The sequence below is a fragment of the Daphnia pulicaria genome, chromosome 11 (genome assembly GCF_021234035.1).
Source record: "Daphnia pulicaria isolate SC F1-1A chromosome 11, SC_F0-13Bv2, whole genome shotgun sequence".
NCBI lineage: Eukaryota > Metazoa > Arthropoda > Branchiopoda > Diplostraca > Daphniidae > Daphnia > Daphnia pulicaria.
In genome coordinates this window covers 1,765,559-1,789,398 of record NC_060923.1, presented here as the reverse complement: position 1 = coordinate 1,789,398, position 23,840 = coordinate 1,765,559, and the positions used below count along the sequence as shown (strand labels likewise).

General features: G+C 38.2%; 6 protein-coding genes and 1 long non-coding RNA gene across 11 annotated transcripts; 3 read left to right on the top strand and 4 right to left on the bottom strand.

Moving 5' to 3' along the window:
- The first annotated feature begins 593 nt into the window (after positions 1 to 593).
- Positions 594 to 3,279, top strand: LOC124315247. Of its 2 annotated transcripts, none has more exons than XM_046780788.1 (8): positions 594 to 808; positions 875 to 1,032; positions 1,100 to 1,462; positions 1,521 to 1,780; positions 1,841 to 2,448; positions 2,526 to 2,643; positions 2,738 to 2,817; positions 2,880 to 3,279. In XM_046780788.1, the coding sequence occupies exons 1-6, from the start codon at positions 647 to 649 to the stop codon at positions 2,607 to 2,609; spliced, it is 1,635 nt and encodes a 544-aa protein (XP_046636744.1). In that variant the 5' UTR covers positions 594 to 646; the 3' UTR covers positions 2,610 to 2,643; positions 2,738 to 2,817; positions 2,880 to 3,279. The 2 variants fall into 2 exon arrangements, with proteins under 2 accessions (XP_046636744.1, XP_046636743.1); XM_046780787.1 differs by having other exon boundaries at positions 2,526 to 2,675.
- Positions 3,280 to 4,029: 750 nt separating this feature from the next.
- LOC124315569 lies at positions 4,030 to 5,813 on the top strand. Of its 2 annotated transcripts, none has more exons than XM_046781338.1 (4): positions 4,030 to 4,193; positions 4,288 to 4,704; positions 4,770 to 4,908; positions 5,007 to 5,813. In XM_046781338.1, exons 2-4 carry the CDS (start codon positions 4,384 to 4,386, stop codon positions 5,264 to 5,266), a joined length of 720 nt encoding a protein of 239 aa, XP_046637294.1. In that variant the 5' UTR covers positions 4,030 to 4,193; positions 4,288 to 4,383; the 3' UTR covers positions 5,267 to 5,813. The 2 variants fall into 2 exon arrangements, with proteins under 2 accessions (XP_046637294.1, XP_046637295.1); XM_046781339.1 differs by having other exon boundaries at positions 5,019 to 5,812.
- A 237-nt stretch (positions 5,814 to 6,050) lies between these two features.
- Positions 6,051 to 13,106, bottom strand: LOC124315389 (TD and POZ domain-containing protein 2-like). Of its 2 annotated transcripts, XR_006911490.1 has the most exons (2): positions 11,694 to 13,106; positions 6,051 to 6,085 (listed from the first exon to the last, which is right to left on the bottom strand). XR_006911490.1 is itself a non-coding variant. In XM_046781040.1 (1 exon), the coding sequence occupies exon 1, from the start codon at positions 12,905 to 12,907 to the stop codon at positions 11,762 to 11,764; it is 1,146 nt and encodes a 381-aa protein (XP_046636996.1). In that variant the 5' UTR covers positions 12,908 to 13,106; the 3' UTR covers positions 11,540 to 11,761. The 2 variants fall into 2 exon arrangements, 1 of the variants encoding a protein (XP_046636996.1); XM_046781040.1 differs by lacking the exon at positions 6,051 to 6,085 and having other exon boundaries at positions 11,540 to 13,106.
- LOC124315678 lies at positions 6,413 to 7,801 on the bottom strand. The gene is made up of 3 exons (XM_046781497.1): positions 7,756 to 7,801; positions 7,432 to 7,692; positions 6,413 to 6,618 (listed from the first exon to the last, which is right to left on the bottom strand). The coding sequence occupies exons 1-3, from the start codon at positions 7,783 to 7,785 to the stop codon at positions 6,583 to 6,585; spliced, it is 327 nt and encodes a 108-aa protein (XP_046637453.1). The 5' UTR covers positions 7,786 to 7,801; the 3' UTR covers positions 6,413 to 6,582.
- Positions 13,093 to 15,763, bottom strand: LOC124315284 (cytochrome P450 4C1-like). Its single transcript, XM_046780851.1, has 12 exons — positions 15,712 to 15,763; positions 15,445 to 15,612; positions 15,084 to 15,193; positions 14,921 to 15,011; positions 14,673 to 14,861; positions 14,455 to 14,524; positions 14,253 to 14,385; positions 14,103 to 14,196; positions 13,934 to 14,037; positions 13,794 to 13,862; positions 13,378 to 13,726; positions 13,093 to 13,305 (listed from the first exon to the last, which is right to left on the bottom strand). Exons 2-12 carry the CDS (start codon positions 15,605 to 15,607, stop codon positions 13,148 to 13,150), a joined length of 1,530 nt encoding a protein of 509 aa, XP_046636807.1. The 5' UTR covers positions 15,608 to 15,612; positions 15,712 to 15,763; the 3' UTR covers positions 13,093 to 13,147.
- A 157-nt stretch (positions 15,764 to 15,920) lies between these two features.
- LOC124316009 (putative gustatory receptor 28b) lies at positions 15,921 to 17,417 on the bottom strand. The gene is made up of 5 exons (XM_046781742.1): positions 17,049 to 17,417; positions 16,368 to 16,835; positions 16,228 to 16,290; positions 16,069 to 16,158; positions 15,921 to 15,989 (listed from the first exon to the last, which is right to left on the bottom strand). The coding sequence occupies exons 1-5, from the start codon at positions 17,415 to 17,417 to the stop codon at positions 15,921 to 15,923; spliced, it is 1,059 nt and encodes a 352-aa protein (XP_046637698.1).
- A 4,361-nt stretch (positions 17,418 to 21,778) lies between these two features.
- LOC124315798 lies at positions 21,779 to 23,606 on the top strand. 2 transcript variants are annotated; one of them, XR_006911692.1, is made up of 5 exons: positions 21,779 to 22,193; positions 22,261 to 22,455; positions 22,525 to 22,702; positions 22,852 to 23,030; positions 23,500 to 23,606. It is a non-coding gene; the product is annotated as an uncharacterized LOC124315798 (long non-coding RNA). The 2 variants fall into 2 exon arrangements; XR_006911691.1 differs by having other exon boundaries at positions 22,525 to 23,030.
- The last annotated feature ends 234 nt before the right edge of the window (positions 23,607 to 23,840 follow it).

Sequence of the window (23,840 nt, the reverse complement as noted above, 5' to 3'; positions counted from 1 at the left end):
GACATTAATCACAGTTTTATTTAAAAATATTTTTTTATCATTTGTAACATTAAAGATAAAAAATTATTTTTTTGTTCTGGTGAACAAATGAGAGAAAATAACCTTTATAAAGCTTCGACGTAGGATTTCCAGTTGTTTAGCAATGAAACCAAACTTATTAGTGTTATTACTCAAGGTATACAGTCGATTCGGCAAAAGCCGCCATTTGCCGTAAGTAGCTACGCCTCATTCAGAATTGACCTAAACATGACAAAGAGAAGAAGGAAATCCTCCCCTCGATTCACGCGGTAGGAAAATATCACCATGGGTATAGAGATCTTTCTATGCCCATGACATCAATTAAGGTAAGTTGAGTGTCAATTTTAAAATAATTACAAATTGACAAAGGTAACTCTTCGTGTTTTTTGGGAGGATCAGACAGGACGGGACGAAAACCGTCTGCTTGTCGAACAAAGAATTTTACCTACGTTCAGTATCAAGCGTAATAAAAATTTTAGTTCTGCTATCGGCCGCAGTGGTGCGCATCGGCGTAAACTGCGCACGACTTTTTTCTCGACTACTACTTTTTCATTGGAATAACATGGTATGTTAAGTGCATGGTTAAGTGTTTTCATGTGTAAGTAATTCGAGAATGAAACTATAAAAGATGCATACAAAAAATGGAAATGTTGAGCAAGCTTGCAGCTTGTCCTATGAAGACGAAGAATTTGTCTCTTGTCAAATCTGTTTCCATAACTTCGATGAAAATGAACGGATACCAAAACATTTAGAAAAATGCCTCCATTTTTTCTGTATTCTTTGCATTAAGGTATTGAATTCTACCCAAAACTCATTAAACAGTTTTTCACTTACCGTTTATAAATAATGAATTTAGAATCTGGCTGTACGAAATGGAAAAGAAATACTTTGTCCTGTTTGTAGGTCACCTTCAGTATTAACCCCTGGAAACTGCGAGGAACTGATAACAAATCATGTGGCCTTGCGTCTTTTGAAAGTGGTGAAGGAAGCTAAAAAAAAAGCAGAAACAGAATTGTAAGTAAATATATCAAGGGAGAAGAATTAAAATGTTTCCTTTTCTGTAGTTTTCTTTTTTTTCCAGGAAGATACAGAAGTGGTGCTGTGAGTGTAGTTCACCAGCATCCAGCCTTTGTCTTAAAACCCAGCATCAAGTTCAGGCTTTCAAAGAGTTTTATAATGCTCAGTCTTCATTATTGATGTCAATAGTCAATGAAACCAATTCAGCTGTTGATAGCACCCTGGAGAATTGTCGTAAAATTCGATCTGCTCACAAAGTCATTCTTGAATGGATTAAATGGCTTCAGTTGGAAATATCTCGAAGAGATGTGTCAAACAGTGCCACCATTACTCTGATGGAATCTCTAAAATCTGCCGAAGTGTCTCCCATTCCTCGGGAAGAAGATATGCGTGCCACTATTAATCACATCAATAAGCTTATAGGCTTGTAAACATTTATTTCAAATGCCAATTAAAATATTGATTATTCAAAGTTGCTTTTTAAGATCTAGTGAGAGATCTGAAGAAGTTTGTGGATCCCAGTTCAGGACTCGTGATCTCGTCCAGGCATACGGTAGCAACGTACTAGCATTCCTTGTTTCGTTCATGAACGATGAAGAGCAACGTAAAGCGAGCAGCCCCGGATTTGCTTTCGTTTTTAACGGTTACAGCGGTGAAACACTCGAACCATCAAACATTCATGACAACCTGATGGAAGTCTCAATTGAAATAATCGAAGAGGATGAAAAACCGACGGAACCACGCCGTGCGTATAAATTTAATCGTTTTATTTATTAAAAAATTCTAATTGTATGACTCGCTCTAGCGTCGTGTTCGACTACTCTGCATCTTTCCAAGCGTTCTAATGAGGATCCACAGTCGAATGATTTTGTATTTAAAAGAAGTCGGGAATTACCAAACAAGAAACAGAAAGTTAACACCACTCAACAGCCGAATGGAGGTAGAATTGTTCATCCGATTGGAGGAAAAATGCAAGATATCGAGCTACTCTTATCAACGCTCAAATCCCCGACTAATCATAGAGAAACAGATATGGAAATTGTTGCGTTGTGGGTGCGCGATATTGAACTCGGTTTAATGCAGACTTTCTTTGAAAAAACGTATGAAGGCCTCCCTGAGCTGGAGCAACAATGGAATGAAATTAAAAATCAACAAACCTTGACAAATCGGCAGTTTTCCTCTGCGGGCTCTTTACTATATTCTGCAATGACACAGATTTTGTGCGATAACTCCCAGTTCAGGGAAAGTTTCATCGTTCGTGTGTCCTCTGCACTACAGCAAAGTCAAAATGACGAGGCAATACTAGAAGATGAGCGAGAAAAAATTCACAACCAAGAAAATCGACCCGGCCCATCGCGTGTGACCAAGAAAGAATCTCCCAAAACGCTACAAGTTCGAAATAAATTGCGTAAAGTGAGAAACATTTTCTGATTATTGCAGTTTGATGTTAAAGGCCACAATGAAATTCAAATCTTTTTCTTTCTGAATAGGGACATCAAGCAATGAACACGCGTTCATCAGCGATAAATATTAAGAAAACCGATCCATTGCCATCATTATCTTCCGATGCCTAGTTTGAGTCCCGCTTTCCAGGAGTAACACTAACAGGTTCTCGGAAATTGGTTTTCTTAACGATTGATGTAATTGTAACCAGTAATTATTTAAGTGAGATATTTTAGTAATGCCGTGTTTCATTTTTTAGGACACAAAAGTCGAGAATGGCGCCATAAAGTCTCAGATTTACAACGCAGTGAAAGGTAAAATGACCCCAAAGGATGTCGAGTAAGTCACTAGTATTTTAAATTGCATGGCTACCACTTCTTTTAATTTCATCCTTCTTTTAGTACCGTGATAGACTTTCTTACTTCAGAAGGGTTTATTTACAGTACGGTAGACGAAAACCATTTCAAAATCAACCATTAGCATCGATTTTTCTTAAAATGTACGATGTTCTGTGCATTGATCGTAGTCATGCCAACAGTTTCCGTAATGTAATGTATTCGATTTAGATAATTGGATTACGTTTGTCTAGTTTTTGCTGAGTTATTTCAGTTGTGCATAATGCCATATGAACAGATTTGACACACCAAATAGGTGTAATTTAATTTTCAAAAAAGGCATTTGTTAATGATAACCAGATGATAACACTTTGCGTCTTAGAAGGCGACAGCTGATGTAAAATTTCCATGACCATTTAATTTCAGTGTAAATTACTTTGCTAATAGAAAATGATTAAAAATCAAATGAATGATATAGGATCGCGTTTTATTTGCCCCACCCACAAATCCTTCACACTTTAATCACACTAATTATACATTTTTTGTTGTTTTAATAAAGATTTCCGCGCCATTTGTCTAATTGCACAACAAGTCCGAACAAGACAAAGTTGTTTTTTTCTTTTTGTGAAGGTTATTTTCTTTTCTGGATTTTCTTTTGTGTTTTTCCTTTTCTAGCGGAAAAATAGTACATTTGCGCTTTGTTTTCCAGATATTTCTTTTATGATACAATAGATTTCTACCATTGATATACTCTAACCTTACCCTACCTTTCTCCCCTTTTCATTTTATTTTGCAACACACCCCGTAGGTGAATTTCTGTGGGAGTGGAAGAGTTGGAGACGATGAAATTTCGGAGGGTGGGCGCGAATCAAATTCACCTTTGGTGTTGTTAGTTTGTTACCCAAAGTTTTCCCCAAAAATAATTTGTGTTTTTGGGTAAAGTATTCAAAATGACCCTTTCAATCATAGTACGACAAACAAACTTAAACACTCAGCTCCAGGATCAGATCTCATCTTGCGTACAATCGACAAACAATTTTTATTTCGTACCGCATCTTGACCGGAAGTACGTGAAAGCATGTCCTTCACGAACGAAGGTCGGTGGGAACATTACGTAAAACTGTCAATGCGGTGGTGTAGAGGTGGGGTGAGATCCGTGCAGTGGTGTAGAGGTTGGGTGAGAACGACACCTGTTGCATCATTATCAAAAAGGTAGAATAGCCGCAAGGCTTAAGAGGAGGGGTGAGAAAAAGTCGTATAAAAGGCGAGAGAAAAGATGACAGGGACCAGTCGAGTGAGGATCTCCGTCACGGCGTGAACTGCCGTGCACTAGTCGTCAACAACTGTCTTCTTCATCGTACAATTAATTCGCAATCATGGGTAAATATTCTGTTTCGTTTCTTAGTTATGAATCATTTCACATTATTCTCTTTGTAAATATCCCAGTACCCTAATTGAATATCAATGTTTAAAGTTTGTAATTGTCTAGTTGATTATGGCGTCTTGCTGCCGTTGGGTGTTGTATCGTTGATAGCTGGGTCGACCACCGGTGTGCTGATGACTCCTGGGTATGGCGGATATCAAACTGCAACGCCGCCTTAACTACACAAGCAGTTACTACTACGAGCCCCCCAAGTACTACACCACCAAGGCTCCATATTATTACACCACAACTCATGCTGTCCTGAGTTACTACACCGAATCTCCGCAGTATTATTCTTCCCCGAGCCACACTACCAAAGAGTCGAGTACTACACTAAGGCACCGGAGTACTGCACCAACAAGGCGCCGGAGTACTACACAACTATGTATACTGCCCCAGCTTACTACACCGAGGCTCCCAAGTACTACACTACCCAGGACCGGGGTACTGCTCACCTACATATCATGGGTAAATATTCTGTTACATTGAGTTTAAATATGGCAATTATTGATTATCTAAATTATATATTCTAGTCGTATCAAAGGAGAGAAGGAAATAGAAATCAGTCGATTGGTCATCTCATCTACGACACGGCAACAACTGCAGTGAGTGCACTGCAGACCATTCGTCATCAACTGCATTCTTCATCGTACTATCAGTTCGCAATCATGGGTAAATATTCTGTTTTTGTATGGAAAGTTTTGAATCAGTTTCTATTTATTTCTGTTGATTAATATGCCAGTAATTGTTGAATAATAATGTTAAAATAGTTTACTGTCTAGTTAACTATGGCGTCGTGCTGCTGTTGCATGTCATATTGTTTATGGTTGGATCGACGGGCATGAAGATTTCTCCGGGTATGACGGGCATGAAGATTTCTCTGGGTATGACGAGCATCAACAAAAACATACGAAACAACCGGTTACTACAGAGACCCCCAAGTACTACACCACCAGGGCTCCAGAAGAACACCATAATTTATGCTGCCCCGAGCTACTACGCTGAATGCTCATTATTATTCTTCCCCTAGCTACACTACCAACGAGATAAGTACTGCACCGAGGCTCCGAATTACTAATACACCATACACCATACATACACCATCAAGGCACCGGAGTACCACCAAACTACATATGCTGCGGCAGCTTGCTACACCGAGGCTTTAGCTACTACACCGAGGCTCCAGCTACTGCAATGCACCGAGCTTCACAACCACGACTGATGCGGTAAAGTATTACGTAGCCACATCTTTCTACTCAACCGCTGCCTACACTGCCCCTTCGTATTACGTTGAACCGAAATACTGCACCGAAGCTCCAGTTTACTACATCACATCCTACGCTATACCCAGCTACTACACCGGATCTCTGAAGTATTACTCTGCCCATAGTAACTACACCACTAAGGCACCTGAATATTACACCACAACCTACGCTTTCCAGATTGCTAGAAGAAAGTTTCTATATACCAGAGCTGAAATTGTGAATATGTTGGTGTACAGATTTTCTACCATATCATAATAGTTACTAGTCATTGGAAATTGTTATTGTTCTTTAATGAGAAAATAAATTTTTTCATCTGAGTAATCATTTTGTACGATTTCTCTTGCTACCTAAAAACCTTTTGACATTGCGACGTTTTCTGTTTTTTGATGGATCTCTCCTATTTCGCATGTTGAAGATGACTATTGCTCTAGTCGCTGTGCAAAAAGTCATATTTTAGTGTTAAGACACATTCCATGAAGAATGTTTCTCATAGAATTTTATTCGAAGAACCTTAAGCTGATCATGCCTAAGATAACTTACATAAAACTTCATAACTGTAAATACTAAAACACAATGAACAAAAACTTAAAAGGAATTGCTATATTATCCCACTTCCACCCACAATTCCACCACATTTTACAAGCACATACACATACACTTAAGTTAACCCGTTGGCTGCCACGCCATACAACCCGTAGGTTGCACTCTACTACACTACGCGCCACGTCTGAAGGATCCATGACCAAAGTGGGACTTGCCATTGCTGACAAGTCCGGGCTGACAAGGGGGGGGGGGGGGTGCATGGTGCATTGCCTTATAACAGGCTTGCCTTACGGCAAATTTTGGGCTTGGCGACTCTCCGACCCCGCGGCTTGTAAACCACGAGACCGAACAGCGCGGCCCGTGCAGGGGAGAACAAAGGCGTGGCAGCCAACCGGTTAACTAACACTAACACAAACGCAATAATACCAACAATACGATGATCCACGTTGCTGACAAGTCTCGGTGTCGGTCGCGATTCCACCGAGTTTCGTTCTCACCAGGAGCAGGGGCAACATCCGACGGAATCCGGTGACAATTGTTAAAGATGAGAAAATCCATCTTCTCGACGTCTTCTCTGCATTACCAGAATAAAGACAAAAGAATTCTTATTAAGTGACATGCCAATAAAAAATACAAAATACATATAGGCACATTGAACTGGTTTTATAGCTCAAAGATTTAAAAATGCAATTTTTTAAACTTAAAATCAAGCTGGCAATATTAAGAACTATACACAGAACAAAGCTCACTTGCTAGTCTTAAAAAGAAATTCCGGAAGTATACCGGAAGTAACCACAGCGTCTCAACCATTGAGCTGTCATCAAATTAAACCACATATTCGTGATCTCCATAAAATTTGGGGTCGATTAGATGTGATTAAAACGAAATCCAAAATTTTGTCAAAATCGAGAATTTTCCTGAACTATAGTTCAGGAAAATTTTCAAAACCGGAAGTACGAATACGTAAAAAAAATAACATGAACTTTACCACAAATTTGACGAGGATCACGAATATGTGGTTCTTTTGCTCCTCAAATGAATATTTACTGAACTACAGACTGAAATGAGCAAACCGGAAGTAGAAAAAAAAAGCAATTATCGAAAATTTAACAAGTGAGCTTTGTTGCTGGAATAGTAATCGTCAGTTATCACTATATATTTCAACAAAATAACTGCCAATAAATGTAAAAAGAGATGCTCAAAGTAACTGAATCTGACTGTTTTGACAGCTGCAAATTATCAAAAGCCATCTAGCGTTAGAAAAAAGAGACGTCCAAGTAAAACTTACTTGGCGCTTAAAAGAGTCTGATTTTGGAAAATTACTATTACATTAACGCAACTAGACTATTGGCAGATAACCTGCGAAAATAAGTCAACTGTTGGGTACCTGGGCATAATCCCGTGGTGAGTGACTGCAGGTGTGTAACAGCGGACGGAAGCGATCATGAAGTGGTCCAGAAACTCGCCAAGTCGCCAGTGAAGTACAACAAATTGTGTTTAGAAGAAGTGAAGCTAGATGAGCGTGCGTTGCGAAGATAAGGATGTTGGTGGAAGTACCTCTTCCGTCATGGACAAAGGTCAGCATTGGCACAAGAATCTCCGTGCGACCGTGCCAGGACAGCACGATTCCATAAAGAAACTGCGTGCTCTTTAAAAACGAATGTTTTACATTAATGAAAATATAACAATGAATAAAGCATATAATCTTTACCTTTTCTAAAAAACACACTGAAATGTTCATGATGAAAAAACCGTAAAAATGGAATTCACAGCAACCAACATCATTACTCCACATGATGAGATAAATTTCCTGATGCTAAAGAAAGTGTCATGAAGTATTGCAGTAGCGTGGTGATGGGTGGAATTGTTGCTTACCTTTATCATATGGGTGATGAATTTAGTAAGGCATTCGACTTTCATCAAGCAGATCTGGTACATGAACATACACATGGCAGGTTTCACTTCACACTCTTCATGTCTCTGAAACTCTAAGTGAAAATGGGACAAGGAAATTCTCTATGTTATTTACAAATTTACACAAATTTACCTATGAGAAATAAAACTCTACCTATCCTTCAGCTGGGGTGCCTTCTAAACAGAAGTAGAAACAGCCATAATAACAAACATGCTGTTGCAGGGTACGCCACCAAAATTGCGAGATTCAGAAAAGATCCTATGGTTCAAGAATACCAATGTTATATGAAAATCTGAATGCTAATGGTCTGGTAGCAGTAATGGGGAAATACCTTTTCTCGGCACATTGGTATTCAACTATGTGTGCTTCAACCATGAGTTTTAGTCTTTTGACAGCATGATGGGCCTAATGGATGGAAATTGACTGAGCGCTAAGTCAACTTGTTGGAATGACTGACAGTATGCATCTAGAATTTGAAGAAATAAGTTGGTACAGTATAAAAATAAGGAAACTAGGTCAAGATAAACCTACATATGATACGGAGTTCAATTTGGTATTTGAAATCACAGGAATATAAGCTAAAATTAGCAACAATCTGTTTCGCCCTTTTCTCCTCGTATCACGACGTCAGAACAACATGGGGCGACACTGGCGACATCTAGTAATGAGTTTTGAATATTAACAGTGTTGCCAACTACTTTTTGGCGTTTTCCCGGTTAAGTCTTTTAAAAAATCCCGTAACGATCCCGGTTTCAGATTTTTCTCAAAAATCCCGGAAATTGTTGAGAAAAATCCCGGTTTTTTGTTTAAATCAATATAAATGCTGTTTTTTTGAACGATTTTAACACTGGCTTGTTTTGTTTTTAATCGTCCGCACAACTTAACAAAATGAAAATTCAGTTCTTTAGTCAGCAAGTCTAATTTAGAACTAAAAGAATCATTAGAAAGAAAATGATGCATAATGGTCGAAAAAAAAATTCCAAAAGTTCTTGCTGCACAATTTAAAAACTATCATTACTTTAAATAGACTGTTCATTTCGACATTTCCTCATCTAGGAATTGAAGGGGATCACTATCATGCCTTGAAGATTGCAGGCCCAGTCCAATTAATTCTGGTGACTATGATCGTCTGTCGACTATTGAATCTGATTCTGATAGTCAGTTAGGCACGTTAATAACAAAGGTATGCAACGACACCTATCGGGTATTGATAAGGTCTTCATAAACTATAGGAAAAAAGGATTTGAAGTGTTAAAACATATCGATTTTACGATTTATCCCAGAATTTATTGTGTAATTTACAAAAAAAATTTATTCGGCAAAATTCCCGGAGAAAACCCGGTTTTGGTCGAATCCCGGCATTTCTCCGGTTGCCACTCAAAAAACCCGGAAACCGGGATAAATCCCGGCTAGTTGGCAACACTGAATATTAAGTTTGTTACACTGTCAGCACTGCTGTCAGTATGACTATTTACCCATTGGATAGATAAGAAATTGCTTGTAGTAGAAACGCAATGATTGTAATTTTATACGAGTTCTTTGATCAATTTATCATTACCGAATTATAATCATATTTTGGTTTAAGTAGTTTAATATTTAATTTGATTGATTGAGTATTACTTTACTATTACATATATCTTTCTTTATTATGATTAAACAATTGTAACAATTGTTCGACATAATGTATACCAACTTGATTTGTTTTCAATTCATGTTTCATACGAGCTCTTTATTAAATCAACTTATCAAAATCATCTAACATTCCAAGTTCCACTTGGCAAAACTTTGCTAGAAAATGTAAATTACCAACATTTTTCTCATATACTTGCATAATGACAGAACACACTTCTTGATCAAAATAAACAAAAATGGAAAATGACCAGCAATGTGAATTTTTTTTTGTTCAAAGTACTCCTTAAACCTGGTGACAGACAGGAAACACCAGCATTCAGCACATTGGACTGCAACAACACCATAGGCATGGCATGGCACCATAGGCCTCAAACACCAACCATCAGTTGGAAAACCTATGAAATAAAATGAGATATTAAGTAAAAACAAATTGTTGCACATGTGCAAGAAAGACAACAGTTTTTCCCAACTTACTCAGTTAGTAATTCAAAAAGTTCTGCATTGGACAGAAACAGCAAACAGCTTTAACATAACCTGGCTGAGATATCCTATAAAAGAAAATGATTATACTCTCATCAAGATTGTGTAAAACTAATGTAAAATTAAAATTCTACTGAATCAAGACCAGTTTATCACAAAAGTGAATTAAATCAGTTTTAGAAGTTTAGCAAGCATTAATTACACAAGTAAATATAAGAATCCAAACTTTGAGCTTACTGAAGAACAATGATATTAAAGAATTAAGGCTTGTGGAGAAGTATGATGGCATGTTCCTCAATTAATGCCTAAATGTGACCACATGCTGATGGCTTAACTTGATTTCTTAATACAGAAGACTATAGTTTTGTTCCAAGTACTCTTTAAACCAGGTAACAGGCAGGAGGCAGCACATTGAAGTGCCACAACAAAGGCAAATTAAGGCATAGCTAAAATGTCAACCAACAGATGGAAAACCTATAAAAAAGGAGAAAAACAATAAGCAAGTTGTTTAAGAATGTGATAGAATGATAGCAACTATTCCCTACTTGTGCAGTTAGCAAGCAGCAAGTAAAAATGTTCTGCATATTGGATGGGGACAGCAAACAGCTTCAACTTAACCTTCTGACATAACCTATGAAAGAAAAAACCATTTAGTCAGGCATACATAAAAGATAAAAACAGCAGTGAAATCAGATTCAGTTGGCATAATTATGTAAAAACTTAGGTAAAGCTTAATGAATCAAGAAAAGTGAGCGATTTGATGTTACAAACAATTAATTAAATCAGTTTGATATTTAATTTCTACTTTATTAGTCGCACTTCCAGAGTTAATCTAATAATCCAAACTGGAGAGCACAGAGAAGACCATTGACATGAAAGAATTACAGGTTAAAATTGAAATTATACCAACAACCAATAGTGCCTTCGATCACTAGCTGAATGTGATCACGTTCTGAATTTATGATGCTGATTGCTGAAGACTCAGCTTGATGTTCTCGAAACAGAAGGCACATTTCGGTACATTTGTTTCTTTAAAGAAAATGAAAATCATTTCAGCCTAATTAGTCGTAGTGCAGATAGACCAGTCATAACGCACTAAGGTTAACCTTCAATCAAGTTCAACTGTTCAACGTCTCAGATACAGATAGACAAAATTGAAAAGCAGAAAGATTAAAACTACACCGATGCCAAATTTTAAAATTCGAAAATGTGTCACATAGGTGCAGAATCTTTTCGCGCCAACTCATAAAAATTCATAACTTCTAACTATTTTCTTACCTCAATAAAAAAAAGTTTATCGTTTTTTTCTTTGATACGTAATCCGAGCACCCGCAAGTCAGCTTGGATGGTCACCATTAAAAACAAGTGATATTATTCATTCCTAAATGGCTAAATCAGTTATCAGGTAAGAAATTGTTATCTATAAATGAGTTTCCGACTAGGTGATACGCCGATAAACGCAAAAATATTTATGTTTTTTAGTTTTTTATTCTTTCCTTGATTCTTTCTTCTGGATTAAAAACCAAACACAATGTGTCTTTAAAGAATAGTTACAAACGTTACGTTGCCTATCCATAAACTCAGATTCCATACACACAGAACACCATAAGAAAATACAGAACAAAAAAAAAAAAAAATCTCCTGTCAGTTATAACACAAAAGCGGAGCGGTTGAAAAAGTTATTAACGTGTTATCGTGCCATGCGACGAGTCACCTCCAAACAGATTTCAGGATACTCACGCATCATTTTCTCATATTCAGCAGTGTAGAAGAGGGTTTTACTGTTAAGTCTGGCAAAGCTAAGAGCCGCTTCCTTCACTTTCTTGGCCGACTGTAAACTTGCCCAGATAATCAAGTCAATGGCGTTACTCATTTGGATGTCATTGAGAAGAACATTTTCGCATTCCTCCTTTAGATTCTCGAGATTAAACGTGACAGCCATCTCAAACATAATTGTGGCAGTAGTTTCATTTACATGGGGTAATAGGAAACGGGCGCACTCATTCTTTAGGTCTTCGACGTTGTACTTGTCGGCAGCTACTAACAGTTGCTGGGCGGTGGTTTCAGTCAATGGAACACTCGTTCGGCCCGAGTAAATAAAGTGAAGCAGCTGGTAGAAGACGTTTCTCTCGATTTCATCAATGGTGACTTGGTCAGTGTTTGACTCTTGCATGTCGTGACGGAACATGGCTGCAAATACAGGACTTCTCGCTGACAGGATGCTCTTGTGGGCGCCGATTTTTTCGGAAGTGAGGATGAAATTAAATTGCACATCGCAATTTGTTTGCTGAAGAAACAAGTAGTTTGTTGTAAGTCCAATGATGGAATCCATCTGACTTAGATAAACATTCTCGAATTGAAGAAAAAAGTTTAAGGTAAATCGTTCTTTGGCTTGGAGTGTAAACAATACTTGTCCTGATAACCAACACCCAAAAATTCTTACATTTTCAGAGTCACATTGACCTTTTCTCAAAATAATTTTTGCGATCTTCTTAGAGTTTTCTTGAAATTGACCCCCATCAACTGTGACCCAAACAGTTTGAGGTTCAAGGTAATGATCTGGAATGATGTCTCCTTTATTAACACTAGTTATTCTACCGACATTCACCTTCTTCAAACAGAATTGGATTTCTTGCGAGTGCTGCGGATTAAATCCTCTTCGTTCCCATTCGGGTAAATTTTTGACCATCCAAGAAATTTCAAAGGAAGGAAAGCCCAGATGAACTGGGAAACTTCCTGCTTGAAAGGTAAAGCTTTTCTTAAGTAACTTTACATAAAGATCCAATGTCCAAGAAACACACGTCACACCTTCCTTCTTTTCAATTCTGACCGACATGATGTTAATGTGAAAAAGAATTCGGGTACAACTTGACCGTTCATGCGACTTGTGCGACGTAAAAACAAATGTAAACAATGATGGCTGACTGGCTGGGGTGAGTGCATCCTGGTACACCGATGCCACATTTCATCACGCAATTTAACTTAATTTAACTAAATTTCAAATTGTTTTTCACTGCTGGATTATTTAGCGGCATAACTCTTTTTATTCATAGTCAACGAAATCGACAAACTATTTTTAACGCAACGTAATTAACAGAGGCATCCCACCGGCCGGTTTCATAATGATGCCGTGAGTCTCTTTGACCGGCAGGTGACGCTTATCTATACTGAACCGAAATTTACGTAAGAGAGCGATTAATATAGCCTTCTCTTCGTAAACTGCATATTTCTGTCCTGTAGTTTTTTTAAATAAAATTTGAATTAAATGAATTAGAAATAATTGTCCATTTCTGAATTAAAGTTTACCGATGCAATTTCGGGGTCCGGCGCTAAAGGGAATAAAAGCAAAAGGATGTCGTCCGATGCTCTGCTCCTTTTGAAATCGTTCCGGCTTGAAAGACAAAGGATCGGGAAAGAGTTCTTTATTACGATGAAGCGCATAAACCTGAACGCTAACCGAAGCTCCGACCGGAAGAGTAAAGTCGCCCAGTTGAACTTGTTCGCTGATTTGTCGACGGAAGTTGGCGACGCTAGGGTAAAGGCGGATGGACTCTTTCATGCAACACTCGAGATATTTCAAATGAGGCAAATCTTCCAAGGCACAATGCCGGTCTGAATCGCCGAAACATTCCAGCAGTTCTTCATAGACGCGTTCCTGAAATAAGATTCACAAATGGGTTAATACAACTGATTATAGAAGAATATGAAATCGTCGGTAGTACCTGCTCTTCCGGATGAGTTGCCATGCAATACAAAAACCAAGTGAGAGCAACCGAGGTGGTATCATGTCCCTTTTAGATGAAAGAAATACAATTAACTTTCTAAGCGAAATAATCTTTAATTTTAAGAGAGTAAAACTTACCGCAAACATAAAAGTGTCGACTTGGCTGAGAATGTCTGACTCGCTCAACTCCGTTCCTCGTTTAGCGGTTTCCAACAATAAATCCAAAAAAGGTTTCCTCCTCCCTGGGTTTATCGAACAAACATATGCTAAAATTGAAAAGCACATTCTTAATTGGCACTTCACTTACGAGCGCTAATTGTCAACTCATCCGAATCATCAACCGGGTCGATTTCTTCATCCGTCTGAGCATTTTCGATTTGTTGTTTTCTATCGCGCAAGACCTGTAAAAATGAAACGTCAAATTTAATTTCAACAGAAGACCGATAAATTCCATTACCTTCATTGTGAAGCTGTGTAGTGTCTGGATGTGTTTACCAAGTTTTCTCCCACTTGGTGTCAACGAGAAATAAATCCAATCTGGTAATAAGCCAAGGACGGAATAAAATCTGCCTCGCGTCATTTCTTGCACTCTATGAATGTACTCAACAATAATAATAAAGAATTGATTTAAAATTCGGTACAAGTATAGCCACAGTTACCGATCAATCGATTTGATGTACTCTGAATCCGACTCGGTTTGCGTATTAACTTTAATACCCATGGCAGCCTCTGTAATTAGACATATTGGAGAATATTTATGTTAAGTTGCGCTTGCTACGAAATAATAGAAGCCTATAGATCACACAAATGTAAAGGTCTCATTCACAATCACCACCAACAGAAAACACCTGTTTGGAAAAAAAAAACAAATCATTACCGGATATGATATCCAAGGTACAGCGTGACATCATAGGAAAAATGTCAATTTCCTCGCTGTCTGTCAGCTGGTTGATAATCTGCTCCACTAGGATATCAGCATTTCTATGAAAAACTTCAAAAAAATCTCCCAAAATCTGAAAGTGAAACGCTGGTGTCAGCAGACGGCGATCCTTTTTCCATTTGTCACCTTTAGAAATGGATTTGCGTTATTTAATAATTAATCTTCCTAAATGTAATTGAATTTACCGGATGATAATAACAAGCCATTGCCTAGCCAAGGTTCCATAATAGCGTAGTAGCTGCTCTTGTCGATATTCTTCTGGCTTGTAAGGATGCGCTAAATTTGAATAATTAAAGAAACGTCGATATAATCTTTATCGACAAATAATGAAGGAAAATATTTTTATACTTCAATGTATTGAGGGGATGAAATCGCAACGATGGCAGTTCCTCCTCTCCATGTCCTGTAGATGCGGCCGTATTGTTCAACCCATTTAACATGCAATGTCTGGAGGAATTCTATTAATAACAAATAACCAATTAGACTATAAATAGATCAAACAACAAAGACAGAGAAAGCCTTATTAGTTATTACCCCTTAGGCAATCTTGAAAATATTAATATTCACTCCTCCTCTTTATAAGGATATTGTTTTGTTTCCTTTCTTCAACTGGTGGTTATGACGAAAGCTTTGTTATTTAAAGACTGTTATTCAAGGTCACTGAACAGTGATTCTCACTGTTAGACCCTTAATAGAAAAGGTGTGTTACCTGAGCCATCTCGAGGAATTCCAAACACATTCCCAAAGAATGGAACTTTAGGCGGCCCAGGAATGCGGTCGATTTGCCGGACAAAAGAGGAGCACTCCCATAGCCAATACCAGATGACCAAAACAACGAAGATCAGCGACGTCAGTGTCACAAATTCTAACATTACCACTGCCAAAGTTGAAGACACACTCTGAGGAAAACTTGACTAGGCGACTAGAAATTAGCTGTGTAACTGATAGAAAGTAAACACATCCAGCCCTTTAATACCTGAGTATACCTGCTTCGACCTTCGTTCTCCCCGTTTACGAACTAAATCGTAAAAAACATAACAAACAAACAAAGGCCCAAAGGGTTTGCCATATTTTTATTTTAAACGAAAAAATGTATTTGCATACCATCTATCGGTCGAGTTACAGGCTCGATCAAACACAAACTAATAGTGCGGAAATTCAAATCAGACTAAGTTTCTATTTGATTTATGATGGTTTTTCAGCTGAATGAAACTGCAGGAGGATAAGGAAGTAAGTCAACGTTGTTCCTATTAGCTGCCGTATAATGACGAAGAAATTTCAATGTAAATCTGCCTTGGGAAATTCATTTTGATTTGGGAAAATTAAATCATACCGATGGTAAAAGATGTTTGCCCACTACAAAGAAACCGAATGCACTGATTTGGGGTCTCATGTGCGTTAGCTGCTCAGTGAATAAGGACACCTAATAAAAAGATATAAGAAAAAAGAGAGTACATTATTACATGATTCTACAGCTAGAACAAATAATTACCTCATTTTGTAACGATGGCTGGTGATAAAGTAACTGTAACAAGGCCTCGTAGACTTTTTCTGTCTGTGAATTTCCATTTGAAAAGAAATTTCTATATACATGTGTGGACAAATTTTTGGAGAATGAAGTTTATAAATAACCTGACTGACGATGTCATCGGAGAAAGAAGTCAGAAGAAAGAGGTGAATGAAAACATCTATCGAAATGGAACCGTTCAACAGTTCCAAGAGCCCGTCAATGCTCATCCCGCCCAACAGGATGTACAGAGAAGAAGTAATGGAAATGACAAATACGTAGCCGACTTCAATAGTCAGAAAGACTCCAAAGTAGCGGTTTAGTTTGCGAACCGTCTTGCAGATTAAGCGATGGTGATTCCGGAGAGCAATCAGTTGGGAACGCTGAGTTCCAACCGAAGGTGGAGCCGACGATATGCGCTTGCGAATGGCTTTTAGTTGATGTGAAACAACTCCTGTTAGGGTGCAAAACAAGACCAGCTGGACAGCTGGATAAATCTTGTTCAGAAAGCCAGACACGTCCATAATTTTGCGTGTGACAGAATTGCTGTTGTAAATGTTTTCTATGACTAGTAGGGCCGCCACCCACACAAACTATACACAGGATAATATTTGTTACATTTGTTAGCAGTAAATTTATGATGTTTGAATACGTACCGAAAAGATTAGGTAAATAATCAATTTGACAGCAAGTTTTCTGCACGAAATGAAGAGTTTGTCCGAACATAAAATGCTTTCCTCCAGCAGAGAGAATGAATTAATTAAATCCAACCATGTCTTTGATCGAGTGAGTAATAAAAAGCAAACATGACTGCCGACGATGTAAACGGCCAAACAAAAATTTTCAATGATGAAGACGGAGTTCAAGGCCGATGTTGCCAATCCGCTCATGTAAGCCATTGAAACATCCTCGGCGTAATAAAAGATGTGGATTAATTGACTTGATTGGATCAACAATACTATAGAGAAACAAAAGATGCGATAGAGATGACTGGGCAGCCGACAATCAGAGCCTTCCAGTGAGTGAGGAATTGGAATTCCCAGTAGCCACATCCACCTAGTTAAAGGTTCCAGACTCCAGAGGATTTTCCGGTGTTCTGATGTGCTGATCTTAACGTCTTGTTCGGACTCATTTAATCCAATTGGCTTAACTTTGACGAGGCCACAGTGAGACATCTTATTTCCACGGTTGTGTTTTTCCAACTAGCCGAATTATCGTTATTATGATTATTTCTTCATCTTGTTTTCGCAAATTACTAATCAAATGATGGAAATTGATCGAATGGACAGCTAAGTACTTTGAGTAAGTGCATTTTGTCGTTTATTAAGATTAACATTTTTCTAGCGCATCCACTTTATGCCGTCAGTGTATACAAACACAAAAAGAGAAGCTCTAGTCCTTGAAACGACATTTGTGATCCAATAATTTGCTAAATGTGTTGATGATGCGCACAACGATAGAAAATGTCGCTATTATCAAATCAATAATACTAAATAAGTACGACATAGGCGACCTTCCACGAAACACAAAATTATAATATCTATAGTTAAACGCCTTTTGTTTTTTGTTCTTTAATTTTTTGTTCCTCGACTATCCTTGAAAGGATCAATCGACAACTAAATCTTAAACGTGTTATTACAGAGAATAAGTCTTAATCCGCACTTCCGTTATCAATTTTCAGCGGAATGAAACTGCAATAGGATGAAGAAATAAGTCAACGTTGTCCCTATTAGCTAAATGATTCCAAGAAAAGAATTATTTCAAAAATAAATTTGAACGAGATAGTTATTCACCAGCAGGCCTACCGATGGAAATAGGTGTTTGCTCACGTTAAAAAATCCCACTGCATTGACGTGGGTTTTCAAGAGCAATAATTGATCTGTAAACAAGATCACCTATAGAGAAAAATGTATTGTTTAAAAATTCTCACGAACTTTTCTTCATTCTATACTCTGTAATTACCTCATTTTGTAATGAAGGTTGGTCATGGAGTAGCTCCACCAATGATTCTTGCATCTTCTTAGTCTGTTACATACAAAAAAGATAGAGTAGTCTATTATATGGTATTTAACTTCCATGAATGAATTTACTGTCTATACCTGGCTGACAATGTCGTCCGAGAAAGAGGAAATAAGAAATAGGTGAACTAAACAGTCAAGACAAATGACGCTGTAAAGTAACCCCATGATTTTGTCAGACCTAGTTGCGCTCGAAAATAAGTACATGAAACAGTTGACCGAAGTGACGAAGATGAAGGTAACTTCAACCAGCAGAAAGAAGCCGAAACAGCAGTTGAGTTTGCCAATCAAGTTGCAGATTAGGCGGTGGTGGCGTCTAAGTAACTTGAGCTGAGATCGCTGCTCTTTTATTACCAAATTGAAATTTTCTCCGTGCTTGCATTGATGCAATTGATCGTCGATGCGCTTCCGGATGACTCCGAGCTGAAGCGAAATCAATCCTGCCAGGATGCAGAACAACCCCAGTGCTGTCATCGGATAGATCTTAGAGAAGAAACTAGACAAGTCCAGAATTCTGCGCATTAAGGTACTTTCGTTCCAAATCATGTCGATTCCCAACAACAGTTCTATACAGAGCACCTGCATGCGAATAAATCAGTCAATTATTTGCATAATTATTTCTGAGTTGAGATTAGATAAAGACCGAAGAGATGATGTAAATGATTGTTTTAATCGCGAGTTTTCTGCACGCAGAGTAGACGTCAGAAGACGTCAGATTTTCCTCCAAAAGTTTGAAAGAATGGACCAGGTCCATCCATGTCTCGGATCGAGTGACTAGCAACAGCGAAATGTGGCCACCAATCGCATACACCGCAACAATGACACTTTCAATGATGAAATTCCAGGACAAGGCTCTTGATGATGTTCCAGTTATATAAGAATTGGCAATGCTCTTGGCATTAAGGAGCATGTGGATTATCTGGCTTGAGTGAATGAAGAAAACCACAAGAAAACAGAATATGCGATTGAAACGACAGCAACTTAGCTGGCAGCTGGAGCGGTTGATTGAAATAGGAATTCCCATAAGACACATCCACTTTGTCATGGGCTCCAGACTCCAGTGGAATAAACTTCTGCGTTGTCCTAATTTTACCCCATCAGATTCCAGGTTGGGTGACTGAGTTGGCTGAACTTTTACCTGGCAAATTTCTTGCATCTTGTTGCTTCGGTTAGGGTTTCTCTACTAATTGAAAAGGTTTCTCTATTATTTTGTTTCTTATATGGACACACAACTGAACACTTGGAATAATTGCATTTTGTTCGATGCTATATATTCTGCGTGACATATTTCGGTCCACATATTACATTGTTACGTGTGCGTCATTCCCGAAGTCAATCGCCGTGACTAATGAATAATCGAACAATAGAAAAATGGAAAGGAAGAAAATATATAATGTGCTATATGGACTTCGGCAATTCCATTATGATTTTTCAGCTGAATGAAACTGTACGAGAATAAGGAAGTATACGTCACCAGCGTTGTTCCTATTATCTACCGCATTTATGTAAAGAAACGACAAGATTAAAATTCAATTTATTTTCTAAAAAAGTAAGTTTTCTAGAGACAATTGACTGTTATTAAATGTTTCTTATTAATCGAATGCGAAATAAAGTAACTTTTTATGAAACCTTAAGAAAAAGATAAGTACTTAAAATTGAAGAATTAAAGCACGAATTGTTAATTGCCTTTTCGGCTCCGTGAACAAAATCATCGCTAGACCTGTATTTTTCTTAACCTAACCTAACCTTAATTTTGTCGGCCATTAAACGGTTTTCCCGAAATGTTTTTCAGAGAAAACATTGTTTGCCTTTTATTTTGAAATTTCCGTGTACGATTAATAAAAATGATAATCTAAATGTTGCTAATGCTAAGTAATAAAACACAATCAGATGTTGGTATTTGTTTTAAGATATTTTATTGAGACATATTAATTCAAATCAGCAGGCACACTCAACTTCACACACAAATTCATCCAATTCACACTCCATTCATTCACACGAAGAGGAAGCGAAAGAAGAGAAGAAAATGGCGAGAAAAAAGGTGAAAAGGTAAAAAGAAAAGCAATCAGATGAGAGTCTAGAGGGAGAAATCACTTGGGTGGAAACTGTTGTTGAATAGCAGGAAGGTCGGTTAAATGTGCAATTAGAAATTTTGGCAGGTGCACGTTCTTCTTATCGACATTCCCTTCGTGGATTTGTGGTAGTTTTTCATTCCTCGACGTGATTGGATAGCAATTGAAAATAACCTAAATTGGATAATGTGTGCATTAGTAATGATTCATTCAAACAGGTCCCAGTTTGAGCCGAGATGATGGTTACGTCAAAGGGGGAACGGGAACCTAAAAACTGAAGCCGTCCTGCCTAAAAAATGAACTCTAACGTTGGTTATGAAATTCACACGTTCTAGAATAACCGACTTTCAATCCTTAAATATTTTTCGGAAAAAAAATGATTATTAGCAGAAACATGATTATCAAAACATCGAGATTCACCAACTATCTCAGTCACAAAATCATTTCCAGTTCATGTTTTTCTTCTTGTGGGTAGTAACACCATCGGTACTCTTCGGTCCACGCCATCGGTCCTCTTCGGTCCTCTTCGGTCCACGCCATCGGTCCTCACCATCAAGCCCTCTTCGGTCCTCTTCGGTTCACGCCATCGATCCTCTTCGGTCCTCGCCATCAGTCCTCTTCGGTCCTCTTCGGTCCTCACTATCAGTCCTCTTCGGTCCTCGCCATCGGGCCTCTTCTTTCCTCGCCAACGGCCCTCTTCGGTCCTCACCATCGCTTCAGGGAAACATAAACCGGTCACAAAATCGTGCTTCAATAAGCTGGATGGAATAACGATGCTTAAAATAAAAATGCTAAAGCTAAAATCACTCGTTTCCTAAAACATGAAAGAATTGATTAATCGATCAGACTAGCGCGCGACTTCACCCAACGTGAGTCATTTTAAAGACAGGGAGGTCCCCAGTTAATAGGTTCTTCCGTCCACCCTATGACGTCACCATCACTCGATCATCCCGGTACCTGTTTGATGTAATCATTATTAATGCACACATTATCCAATTTAGGTTATTTTCAATTGATATCCAATCACGTCGAGGAATAGAAAACTACCACAAATCCACGAAGGGAACATCGATAAGAAGGACGTGCACCTGCCAAAATTTCTAATTGCACATTTAACCGACCTTCCTGCTATTAAGTAACAGTTTCCACCCATAATGATTTCCCCATAGACGACCCGATTGTGAAAAAAGAAGAAAATGAAAGCGAAGAATTAGTGAAAACAAAGTGGAAGGTAAAAAGTTGCAAGGAAGAAAGAAGAAAGACACAGAAAAAATTAATTTTTTTTTTTTTTTGGTTTTGTTTTTTGTTTGTTTGTTTTTGGTTGTTTTTTGGGACTTTTTTTGTTTTTTTTTGTTTTTTTTGGGACTTTTTTTTGGTTTTTTTGGTTTTTTTTGGGACTTTTTTTGTTTTTTTTGTTTTTTTTTTTTTTTGCTTTTGTTTTGTTTTTTTGGGGGGTTTTGTGAGTTTTAAGTTTTTTGTTTTTGTTTTTTCCTTTCCTTATTTGGCAGCAATTCCTCCACGACTTGACCCAATTGATGGTGGCGAAATTCGGCAGTTGCATGCCAATCCGCAAGAGGAGCCATTCGATTTCTGAAGATTGACAACTTTATTGAAAGCTTGACGTTCTGCTGAGCTTCTCGTCGACCGTACTGGAATCTTAGACTTTAACTTATTGTCCGCCAAGCTCTGCTGTAATTCGCTGGTGACGTTTGGTTTGTTGTCGGAGACGATTTTCTTGGAAGTTGCGACCCTCACGGGAATCTTCGAGGCCACAACATTTGCTGATGGCAAAACAGTCTTCACTGATGGACGAGATTCGGACGAGACATCTGCGCTGATGGAATCTTCTGTTTGCGGAAATGTACCATTCATCGTTTTAACCCGAATCGGAATCTTGGATTTGAAACCCATGTTCTTCGTCTCATTAGGTTCAGTCTCGGCGGCAAAAGGACCATTTGACACCCTCACCGGGATTTTGGATGCTGAGCATCCCAGTCTTGATGATGAGACGGGTCGACCGTAAGTTGGTGAAACGGAAAGACTCCGCCCGTTGGTAACAGACTGGATTTCGGATGCATTTGTCGGTTGCTCGGCTGCAGAACGATTGGAAGATGTCGCTGGTGGTAATAGCTTTCGAACGGATGGCGGGATTGCACGACCTGCTACGTCTTCAAATGTTCTCTTCTTGCCAGGTAGGGGCTCTGCTATCGGGAAGCAAGAATTCTGTTGGAAAGTCATTCTTGCCGTTTCTGCTGGAGGATTTCCGAAGTCGCTAGAAGCTTGCTGGATCACTGATGGCTTGGAGATTTCCATTTTGCTTTCGGCCAACAGTCGAAGGATTTCCGTGTTCTTGTCTTCAAATCCAGTCAGGTTATTTTCCAATACGTTGTCAATCGAATCTGTGGCGGTTTTGTCAGACGACAGAAACGATATAACCTCTAGGAGACGGTCTTTATTAGCTTCAATAACACGGCTCGACTTTGATTTCTTTCCGACTAAACGAAGATTTGCTTGTTCAGGGATTCGTTGTTTTGCTCCCATTTCACGTCTAGAGGCTGCCCCCTCGTCTTGTTGGTTTTCGAGCTGACGAATCTTGTTGTTGGCGAGAGCGAGTTCGAATTCTAATTTCGCAACTTGGACCTTCAGGATCTTATTATCGGCCGCAACATTTCTATTTTCAGCGAGCTTTCTGATCAAGGTACGGTTGTTTTCTTCATAGATGTTGTCTTTGGTCATCGACGGCCTGGTCGGTCTGGTAGTAAAAGCGGTTCCCTTTCGGGTTCCCAAGACGTCCGGTTGAATAACACTCTTAGACTTCACCACTGCACGCTGATGCGATTTATTGGTACTTTCAATGCAATGCATTTTGAAGAACGATCGAAAGCTTCTTTGTAATTCTTGTAACAGATTTCAGATCAACGAAATTAAGTAATAGAACGTTTATCTATTGTCGTTGGCGTCGTCTCCTTATATATGCCGGCCAAGCGGAATAAAACCTTTGCACGAGTCATTTCCTCATGTTTTTCCTAGATTTTTTATTTGATTTCTTCTTTTAAACGTTTCATATTGCATTGAACGTATAGTTTATGATTTAACAACTATTGTTCAATTAGTTTAAAGTTGACTACTATAAATTAAAACCCTATTATTTTCATTTTAAATTTAAGGTTTCGGTGATTTTGCAATGTTTCCGCCGGTTTCCGCTTTGAAAAAGCAATAGAGCGCCAACGGCGGTCAAATTGCAAACTTCAACATTTTCAAACAAGTTCTACTTTCCCAAGCGACAGAATTTTAAGAGAAAAAATCGAATAGTTTTTTTAAATAAATTTTTCTTATTCACTTGTGAAATGAATCTTATTATGAATCCAATGATAACTTAATAAATCTAAAGCTTGAAATACCGTATTTAAGTTATATTAAGACATTTTAGCTAGGACACATGATATAGCTATGTATGATAAACACTTGTAACACAATAAAAACATTTAGAAAGGAAGAAAATATAACG

Coding starts and splice junctions, on each gene's coding strand:
- LOC124315247 (XM_046780788.1), top strand. CDS start 647: ATGCATACAAAAAATGGAAATGTTGAGCAAGCTTGCAGCTTGTCCTAT. Junction 1,781..1,840: donor AAAACCGACGGAACCACGCC/GTGCGTATAAAT, acceptor GACTCGCTCTAG/CGTCGTGTTCGACTACTCTG. Junction 2,449..2,525: donor TTCGAAATAAATTGCGTAAA/GTGAGAAACATT, acceptor CTTTCTGAATAG/GGACATCAAGCAATGAACAC.
- LOC124315569 (XM_046781338.1), top strand. CDS start 4,384: ATGGCGGATATCAAACTGCAACGCCGCCTTAACTACACAAGCAGTTAC. Junction 4,705..4,769: donor TGCTCACCTACATATCATGG/GTAAATATTCTG, acceptor TATATATTCTAG/TCGTATCAAAGGAGAGAAGG. Junction 4,909..5,006: donor CTATCAGTTCGCAATCATGG/GTAAATATTCTG, acceptor ATGTTAAAATAG/TTTACTGTCTAGTTAACTAT.
- LOC124315678 (XM_046781497.1), bottom strand. CDS start 7,785: ATGAACATTTCAGTGTGTTTTTTAGAAAAG. Junction 7,693..7,755: donor CAGTGTGTTTTTTAGAAAAG/GTAAAGATTATA, acceptor TCGTTTTTAAAG/AGCACGCAGTTTCTTTATGG. Junction 6,619..7,431: donor CACCACGGGATTATGCCCAG/GTACCCAACAGT, acceptor CTGGTAATGCAG/AGAAGACGTCGAGAAGATGG.
- LOC124315389 (XM_046781040.1), bottom strand. CDS start 12,907: ATGTCGGTCAGAATTGAAAAGAAGGAAGGTGTGACGTGTGTTTCTTGG.
- LOC124315284 (XM_046780851.1), bottom strand. CDS start 15,607: ATGTTAGAATTTGTGACACTGACGTCGCTGATCTTCGTTGTTTTGGTC. Junction 14,386..14,454: donor TACATCAAATCGATTGATCG/GTAACTGTGGCT, acceptor GTACATTCATAG/AGTGCAAGAAATGACGCGAG. Junction 14,197..14,252: donor TACACAGCTTCACAATGAAG/GTAATGGAATTT, acceptor TCATTTTTACAG/GTCTTGCGCGATAGAAAACA.
- LOC124316009 (XM_046781742.1), bottom strand. CDS start 17,417: ATGTCTCACTGTGGCCTCGTCAAAGTTAAGCCAATTGGATTAAATGAG. Junction 16,836..17,048: donor TTTACATCGTCGGCAGTCAT/GTTTGCTTTTTA, acceptor TCCTGTGTATAG/TTTGTGTGGGTGGCGGCCCT. Junction 15,990..16,068: donor GCAAACATCTTTTACCATCG/GTATGATTTAAT, acceptor ATTATACGGCAG/CTAATAGGAACAACGTTGAC.